General features: G+C 44.7%; 1 protein-coding gene across 1 annotated transcript; it reads left to right on the forward strand.

The window, feature by feature from the left end:
- Positions 1-2,125: 2,125 nt before the first annotated feature.
- LOC149980114 (uncharacterized) lies at positions 2,126-9,372 on the forward strand (the record flags this gene model as incomplete). The annotated part of the gene is made up of 5 exons (XM_090188545.1): positions 2,126-8,182; positions 8,273-8,337; positions 8,549-8,694; positions 8,865-8,990; positions 9,356-9,372. Coding segments are annotated over 5 exons (6,411 nt in total), but the record flags the coding sequence as incomplete, so codon positions are not given.
- Between the last annotated feature and the right edge of the window lie 1,241 nt (positions 9,373-10,613).

Consider the following 10,613-nt stretch of genomic DNA (forward strand, 5'->3'; position numbering starts at 1 on the left):
TTGGGTTTAACTAGGTGCTCATTTATACCGAACAAAAAATATAAACGCAACATGTAAAGTGTTGGTCCCATGTTTCATGAGCTGAAATAAAGATCCCAGAAATGTTCCATACACACAAAAAGCATATTTAGCTCAAAATTTTGCACAAATTTGTTTACATCCCTGTTAGTGAGCCTTACTCCTTTGCCAAGATAATCCATCCACCTGACAGGTGTGGCATATCAAGAAGCTGATTAAACACCTTCATTATTGCACAGGTGCACCTTGTGCTGGGGACAATAAAAGGCCACTCTAAAATGTGCAATTTTGTCACACAACACAATGACATAGATGTTTCAAGTTTTGAGGGAGTGGGCAATTGGCATGATGATTGCAGAAATGTCTACAAGAGCTGTTGCCAGAGAATTGAATGTTAATTTCCCTTAGATCATTATCATAATAATAGCCTTTATTTACTTAATCAAATACGTGGTTTGTAGATGTGCACATTCTGTGTTTCATCGATGGCTGTGTGCACACGTTTGAGCATACATATGTGTGTGTGTCATTGGAAAAATAACCTTGTATGTTTGTGGTTCTGGCATTTCCTTGGGAAACTCAGACTGATGAAAACTCAATCAATTTATCACACTCCTTATGTAGTAGATGACATTACATTATGTCCTACAATCAATGGCAATTGATACATCAAACGGGTCCAGGGGTGTAATCATTACAATTGCGTTTCTATTGGACAGGTTCAGCAAACAGGGAGGGACATAGAAACAATAGTTTTCGTTGTAAAACAGAACATTTTGTAACTGTACAAATGATTGCACCCCTGGTATGTGTGTCTCCATGTACTGCTAGATTAGGAACTCAGTCATAACGTGGGGGAGGCCTCATTCATTCTTCTTCAAAAGATGAGTCACAGGACACACTTCAGCACACTCTTTTCTACAAGGTGACATAAACACACATTTTCCTTTACATCTTATTCATCATAATGATGTCATCAAGGTTGTTTTTTTAAACTATAAAGGCTGTAGCAATGCAGCAGTTTAGTAGAGTTTGGAGGTGCACCATTACTGAATACTGAGCTTTCAGAGGAGTTCAGCTACAATATAAGTTTTGGGGGTAAGTGTGGTTTTCCATTATTGTGTTATCTTTTTTATTATGATCAGAGTTGTAGTGTGTATTTGTAAAAGTGAACTTTTGGCAGAAAAAATGTGTTAATCTTAATTGGCAAGGCTATAACTGGTAAACTTCCTCTCTGTTCCTTGACCTCGGTCATCCTTGGTTCTTAAATCTCAGATCATCTCAAGTTAAGTTCTTGTTCCAGGTAGTAAGGGCCAGATCAGACCTTTAGTAGAACTGTTTTGAACTTTCTGGCACCTTGGTCACGGAATAATCTCAAGAACTCCTTAAACCTAGAGTGTTTTGACCTGATAGAGGAATTCAAGGCTATAGTTGCAAACTTGCTGCGGGAGTTGTGGAACTGTTTCAACTCAATGATTACATGTGTTTTATAATGATGGTGGGTAATTATTGTAATTTATAGTTATGTTTTCGCTGTGTATGTGTTATGGTAAATGTGTAAAAACATTGCATCTGAAGATTTCATGCTCGTTTGGTAAATCTACAGATATACTGTAGCAGGTAATCTATACATTTACATTTTTTACACATTTACACTAACCGCACTGTACTGTATCTTTCCGGGGGGTTTTGTTAGTTGCCCTCTTAGCCAGGTCTCCAGCATAAAAGATCCCTTCTGACCTTAATGAGACTTCCTGGATAAATAAATGATGGTTAAATATTTTTAAATACTAGTGATCTCCTACCATAACATTTTACAACAGTGCAATATCAGACAAAAAATACTGATGGGCATTTACCATTAACGATCTCCTTCCACAATATTCCAATATATATTAAATGTGTCAATGTCATTCTGTTTGTAATTATCTATCTTATCCCCATCTCTCTGTGATTATTGATTAAAAAGGAAACAGTTTCAAAGATGAACAGAAATATTCTCACAGTCCTTCTGATTGTTGGTAAGTTGAGCCACTGGTATTTACAGTATATTGTAGATAATTTTGAATTGCAAAAATGTATTCTAAAATCTATGCTTTAATTTTCAATAGCATCAGGGAATGCCCAAAGCCCAACAACTAATGCCCCCACAACAACCACAGCTACTGCAACCACAACCACAACCACAGATGTAGCAACAACAACCATAGCTGCCGCCACGACCACAAGAGCAGGCATAACAACTACCACATTTGCTGCCACAACGACCACAGCTGCTTTGACTACAACCACAGCTGTACCAACGACAACCACAGCTGCTCCAACTACAACTACTGCTGCTCCAACTACAACCAATGCTGCTGCCACAACAACCATAGCTGCACCAACTAGAACCACAGCAGACGCAACCATGACAACAGCTGCTGCCACCACAACCACAGCTGTTAAAACTACAACCATCACAGCAGCCAACACAACCACAGCAGGTACCCCAGCAGCTGCCACGACAACCACAGCTTCTCCAACAACAACCACAGCTGCTTCCACTACAACCAAATCTGCCACCACGACCACCACAGCTGGCATAACAACTACCAAGTTTGCTGCAAAAACAACCACAACAACCACAGCTGTTCCTACCACATCTTCAGTTGAATCCAAGACAACCACAGCTGCTCCAACTACAACGACTACAGCAGTCACGACAGCCACAGCTGCTGCCACAACAACCACAGATGCTGTCACAAAAACCACGACTGCTCCAACCACAAACACAGCAGACGCAACCACAAATACAGCTGCCGCCACGACCACCAGAGAGGGCATAACAAATACCACAATTGCTGCCACAACAACCACAGCTACTTTGATTACAACCACTGATGTACCAACTACAACTACAGCTGTAGCCAAGACAACCACAGCTGCTCCAACTACAACTACTGCAGCAGCCACAACAACCACATCTGCTGCCAAGACAACCACAGCTGCTGTTACGACAACCACAGCGGCTGCCACACCAACCACAGCTTCTGCCACAACAACCACAGCTGCTACCAAAACAACCAAAGCTGCAGGCATGACAACCACAGCAGCTGCCACAACAACCACAGATGCTCCAAATATAACCAAAGCTGCTGCCACAACAACCACAGATGCTGTCACAAAAACCCAAGCTGCTCCAACTACAAACACAGCAGGCGCAACCACAACCACAGCTGCTGGCATAACAACTACCACATTTGCTGCCACAATGACCACAGATGCTTTGACTATAACCACAGATGTACCCACTACAACCACAGCTCCTGCCACAACAACCACAGCTGCTCCGACTACAACCAAAGCTGCTGCCACAAAAACCATAGATGTTGTCACAACCACCACAGCTGCTCCAACTACAACCACAGCAGACGCAACGATGACAACAGCTGCTACCTCGACAACCACAGCTGTTAAAACTACAACCACCTTAGCAGCCAACACAACCACAGCAGCTACCCCAACAGCTGCCACAATAACAACAGGTGCTGCAACTACAACCACAGCTTCTCCAACAACAACCACAGCTGCTTCCACTATAACCAAAGTTGCCAAAACGACCACCACAGCTGGCATAACAACTACCACAGTTGCTGGCACATCAACCACAGCTGCTTTGACTACAACCACAGCTCTACCAACGACAACTTCAGCTGAAGCCAAGACAACCACAGCTGCTCCGAATGAAACTACTGCAGCAGCCACGACAATCACAGCTGCTGCCACGACAACCACAGCGGCTGCCACAATGACCACAGCTGCTGCCACAACAACCAAAGCTGCTGCCACAACAACTACAAATGCTGCCACAACAATCACAGATGCTGTCACAACAACCACAGCTGCTCCAACTACAACCACTGCAGATGCAACCACAACCACAGCTGCTGCCACGATAACCACAGCTGTTCAAACTACATCCACCGGAGCAGCCACCACAACCACAGCAGCTACTACAGCAGCTAATACAGCAGCTGCCAAGACAACCACAGCTGCTCCAACTGTAACTACTGCATTAGCCACGACAACCACAGCTGCTGCCACGACAACCACAGCTGCTGCCACGACAACCACAGCTGCTGCCACAACAACCAAAGCTGCTGCCACAACAACCACAAATGCTGCCACAACAACCACAGATGCTGTCACAAAAACCACAGCTGCTCCAACTACATACACAGCAGATGGAACTACAACGACAGCTGCCGCCACGACAACCAGAGAAGGCATAACAACTACCACATTTGCTGCCACAACAACCAAAGCTGCTGCCACAACAACCACAAATGCTGCCACAACAACCACAGATGCTGTCACAACAACCACAGCTGCTCCAACTACAACCACTGCAGATGCAACCACAACCACAGCTGCTGCCACGATAACCACAGCTGTTCAAACTACATCCACCGGAGCAGCCACCACAACCACAGCAGCTACTACAGCAGCTAATACAGCAGCTGCCAAGACAACCACAGCTGCTCCAACTGTAACTACTGCATTAGCCACGACAACCACAGCTGCTGCCACGACAACCACAGCTGCTGCCACGACAACCACAGCTGCTGCCACAACAACCACAAATGCTGCCACAACAACCACAGATGCTGTCACAAAAACCACAGCTGCTCCAACTACACACACAGCAGATGCAACTACAATCACAGCTGCCGCCACGACAACCAGAGAAGGCATAACAACTACCACATTTGCTGCCACAACGACCACAGCTGCTTTTACTACAACCACAGCAGTACCAACTACAACTACAGCTGCAATCACAGCAGATGCAAAAACGACAACAGCTGCTGCCACAACACCAACAGCTGTTAAATCCACAACCACCGCAGCAGCCAACACAACCACAACAGCTACCCCAGCAGCTGCAACAACAACCTCAGGTGCTCCAACTACAACCACAGCTGCTTCCACTACAACCACAGCTGCCACCACGACCACCACAGCTGGCATTACAACTACCACAGTTACTGCTTTGACTACAACCACAGCTGCTCCAACCACAACTACTGCAGCATCCACGACAACCACAGCGGCTGTCACAACAATCAAAGCTGCTCCGACTATAACCAAAGCTGCTGCTACTACAACCACAGATGCTGCCACAACAACCACGAATGCTGCCACAACAACCACAAATGCTGTCACAACAACCACTGCTGCTCCAACTACAAACACAGCAGATGCAACCACAACCCCAGCTGCCGGCATAACAACTACCAAATTTGCTGCCAAAACGACCACAGCTTCTTTGACTACAACCACAGATGTACCCACGACAACCACAGCTGCTCCAACTACAACTACTGCAGCAGCAACGACATCCACATCTGCTGCCACAACAAACACAGCTCCTGCCACAACAACCACAGCTACTAACACAAAAACCATAGATGTTGTCACAACCAACACAGCTTCTCCAACTACAACCACAGCAGACACAATGATGACAACAGCTGCTACCTTGACAACCACAGCTGTTAAAACTACAACCACCACAGCAGCCAGCACAACTACAGCAGCTACCCCAGCAGCTGCCACAACACCCACAGGTGCTGCAACTACAACCACAGCTTCTCCAACAACCACAGCTGCTTCTACTACAACCAAAGTTGCCAAAACGACCACCACAGCTGGCATAACAACTACCATAGTTGCTGGCACATCATCCACAGATGCTTTGACTACAACCACAGGTCTACCAACCTCAACTTCAGCCAAGACAACCACAGTTGCTCCGACTACAACCAAAGCTGCTGCCACAAAAACCATAGATGTTGTCACAACCACCACAGCTGCTCCAACTACAACCACAGCAGACGCAACGATGACAACAGCTGCTACCTCGACAACCACAGCTGTTAAAACTACAACCACCTTAGCAGCCAACACAACCACAGCATTTACACCAACAGCTGTCACAACCACCACAGCTGCTCCAACTACAACCACAGCAGACGCAACGATGACAACAGCTGCTACCTCGACAACCACAGCTGTTAAAACTACAACCACCTTAGCAGCCAACACAACCACAGCATTTACACCAACAGCTGCCACAATAACCACAGGTGCTGCAACTACAACCACAGCTTCTCCAACAACAACCACAGCTGCTTCCACTATAACCAAAGTTGCCAAAACGACCACCACAGCTGGCATAACAACTACCACAGTTGCTGGCACATCAACCACAGATGCTGTCACAACAACCACAGCTGCTCCAACTACAACCACTGCAGATGCAACCACAGCCACAGCTGCTGCCACGATAACCAAGGCTGTTCAAACTACATCCACCGGAGCAGCCACCACAACCACAGCAGCTACTACAGCAGCTACTACAGCAGCTACTACAGCAGCTACTACTGCAGCAGCCACGACAATCATAGCTGCTGCCATGACAACCACAGTGGCTGCCACGACAACCACATCTGCTGCCACGACAACCAAAGCTCCTGCCACAACAACCACAGCTGCTCCGACTACAACCAAAGCTGCTTCCACAAAAACCATAGATGTTGTCACAACCACCACAGCTGCTCCAACTACAACCACAGCTGTTAAAACTACAACCACCGCAGCAGCAAACACAACCACAGCAGCTACCCCAGCAGCTGCCACAACAACCACAGGTGCTGCAACAACAACCACAGCTGCTTCCACTACAATCAAAGTTGCCAAAACGACCACCACAGCTGGCATAACAACAACCACAGTTGCTGGCACATCATCCACAGCTGCTTTGACTACAACCACAGCTCTACCAACCAAGACTTCAGCCGAAGCCAAGAACACCACAGCTGCTCCAACTGAAACTACTGCAGCAGCCACGACAATCACAGCTGCTGCCACGACAACCACAAATGCTGCCACAACAACCACAGATGCTGTCACAACAACCACAGCTTCTCCAACTACAACCAAAGCTGCTGCCACAACAACTACAAATGCTGCCACAACAACCACAGATGCTGTCACAACAACCACAGCTGCTCCAACTACAACCACTGCAGATGCAACCACAACCACAGCTGCTGCCACGACAACCACAGCTGTTCAAACTACAACCACCGGAGCAGCCACCACAACCACAGCAGCTACTACAGCAGCTATTACAGCAGCTGCCACAACAACCATAGCTGTTGCCACGACAACCACAGCTTCTCCAACAATAACCACAGACACTGCCACAACAACCACAGCTGATGCCACAACAACCAAAGTTGCTGCCACAACATCCACAGATGCTCCAACTACAATCACTGTCGATGCAACCACATACACAGCTGCTACCACGACAACCACAGCTGTTCAATCTACAACCACCGGAGAAGCCACAACATCCACAGCAGCAACTACAGCAGCTGCTACCATGACAAACATTGCTGCAGCCACGACAACCACAGCTGTTGCCAGGACAAACATAGCAGCTGCTACCACTAACACAGTTGATTCCACAAATATCGTCACAACAACCAGAGCTATCACCACATCAACCACAGCTGCTACCACAACGACCACAGCAGATGCTCCAACAAACACAGCTGCTCCAACTTCAACCACAGATGCCCCCTTAACAACCACAGCTACTGCCACCACAACCACAGCTACTGCCACGGCCACCACAGCTGGCATCACGTCTACCACAAATGCTCTCATAACAACCACAGCTGCTGTCACATCAACCACAGCTGATACCACAACAACCAAAGCTGATGCCACATCAACCACAGATGCTGTCACAACAACCACAGCTGCTCCATCTACAACCACTGCAGACGCAACCACAACCACTGCTGCTGCCACAACAACTGCAGCTGTTCAAACTACAACCACCGGAGCAGCCAACACAACCACAGCAGCTACTACAGCAGCTACTACAGCAGCTGCCACAACAACCACAGCTGCTTCCACTACATCCACAGCTGCTACCATGACAACCACAGCCGCTGCAACCACAACAACAGACTCAACAGCGACACCGACAGCAAATGAGGGGTCACTGGGATTAGGATTCAGAATGATCCGTACATTCCTAAGTGACTATTCTGACTCTTCCACAACAACATATCAGGAACTGGTGGCAAATGTCACCACAGAGGTAATCAGCACTTCTTTGAACAACATTCGCACTTCAATGCTGAAATTATTGATTGAAATGATTGATACTAATAGAATACTTTTTTCACAGGTGAATCGTGGTTACAAAATAATTTACCCTTTAACATACCTTAGGTGTAGGATTATTAAATTCACGTGAGTAACAATTCATTGTTTTCTGTAAGTCAGAGAATGTCTCCATTCAAATTCAATTTTCCAGAAATAACAGTGATACAGTGATATAACAAGTTTGAATAATACATCAAGAACAATTAGAACACATATTGTTTTGTTTTTAAATAATTTTTGGGGAAATATCTTTTTAAGCATCTGACCTGAAAAGAAAAACAAATGTCTTTGTTTACAGGAGTGGCTCAATTATTGTCAACATGACCCTTATTTTCAAGAACCAGACAGTGGTTCCCAATGCAACGAGTGCAGAGCAGGGATTGATGGACTCTCTGTCTCACGGGAACCTCTTCCTCAACGTTGACACAACCTCCATTACTGCAAGTAAGTTAAGCCATCACTGCTGACCTTGTCATTGTCGTCACTCTCAACATTGACACATGTCACATCTCTAGTATTGGTATAGTATTTATGAGTTAACTTCTTTGGTCTTACAGGGACAACAACTACAACTACAACTGCCACAACTACCACAGCCACCACAACAACCACAGCCACCCCCACAACAACAACAACAACAACAACAACAGCTGGTCCTACAGCAAACACAGCTGCTTCAACAACATTAGTTGTTGCAACAACCACAGCTTCTGCCTCCAGTGGAATAAGCTACAAGACAAGTCTACTCACAATCTGTCTGGTTGTATTGTCACAACTGTTTCACTAATACGCATAGACTGATAACCACAGTGACAGGGCAACTTACCAGAAAATCTAATCATGTTTAATATTAACATATAATTATATAATATTCTTTGTTATTTATTATCCACAAATGTACAGGGTAAACATGAATTGCTATGGACAACAGGAGAGCATTGAGCAGCTTGTTGACAAAGTAAAAAACAACAGCAGTATTGACAATTAAAGTCTGTGAATCTGGGTAGTTATCCTACTACTTATTGCACTACCTTCATATTTAACATTGTGTATATGTAACATTTATTGTAACTGAAATGTGTATTTATATTGTTTCGTGTTTCAGTATTATTCACACTTTGAAAGAAGAAAATGCTGGTTACATTTTCTGTAAAGTATTCATGAAGAAATTCAATTCAATGCAATCCATGACCTGAAAAGACATTCACATCCCTTTAAAAGTTACCAACATACAGAAATAATAATAATTCTATCAATTATTGTTTGCCAACTGAATCTCCAGTAGGTCATGCCCACAGAGCACAAATATCACTTTATTTCTATGGGAAAAAAATGGTTGAAAAAGGGTTCTACCGTTGTCCCCATAGGATAACCCTTTTTGGTTCCAGGTAGAACTATTTTTATGTTCCATGTAGAAAACTGTGGAAAGGGTTCTACATGGAACTCAACAGGGTTATTTATACCTCAAACTGGAAGGTTTCTTCAAAGGGTTTTTCTATGGGGAACATTTTTAGGTTCTAGACAGCACCTTTCTGTGTGTACAAATGCAATTTCTATGAGCAACCTGTGATGGAAATGTTTCTGTGTGTATGTTAAGTAATTTTGTAATCAATGTTCATAAATTCCAATTATCTTTATCTGTCTGATACCCAGAGGTTGTAAAGTTCTGGCCTTAAATAAAACAGACAGAATTCCCAGCTCACTAATTGATCAGATCCAGATTTATTTGCGAGAGCTCTCAAGTTTTCACAAATACATTCCATTTATACCATCCTAACCTATGCACATACATACACACCAACATAGGGAATTTCTCATGAGTCTCATCACAGTTTATAACCCCTCAGCTGACAGTTCCAGGCTCTCCCAGACACTAGAACTCTGGAGGAGCTCTCCCTGTCCTTTCTTATCTCCACATACATTATTTTCTTCCTAGGTACATGCCATATAACCCCTTCCTAATGAACAAACATGATTTAACACTACAAGAAAGACAGGGTATTCTTCTTGCCAGTTATATTGCCGTATACCTCTTTTAGTCATTATTGATTTTTTTTAAAATCCCACTCACTGGACTCCCATGATTACTCGGCTACGCTTGCCTCTCACTAATATGCCTTGTCCATTGCTGTTTTGGTTAGTATTTATTGCCTTGTTTCACTGTAGAGCCTTTAGCCCTGCTCAATACAGCTTAGTGAACACTTTAATTCCACCTCCAACACATTCGGTGACATCACCTAATTTAAATGATATTCCTACAGACAATATATCTTTCATCGTCACTCTATGCACAGGTTTACCCCCACTGTATTCACATCCTACCATACTGTACATTATGCCTTGAATCTGTCCCACCGCGCCCA

Source organism: Oncorhynchus mykiss, chromosome 10 (genome assembly GCF_057628025.1).
Source record: "Oncorhynchus mykiss isolate SJ-2025 chromosome 10, ASM5762802v1, whole genome shotgun sequence".
Lineage (NCBI taxonomy): Eukaryota > Metazoa > Chordata > Actinopteri > Salmoniformes > Salmonidae > Oncorhynchus > Oncorhynchus mykiss.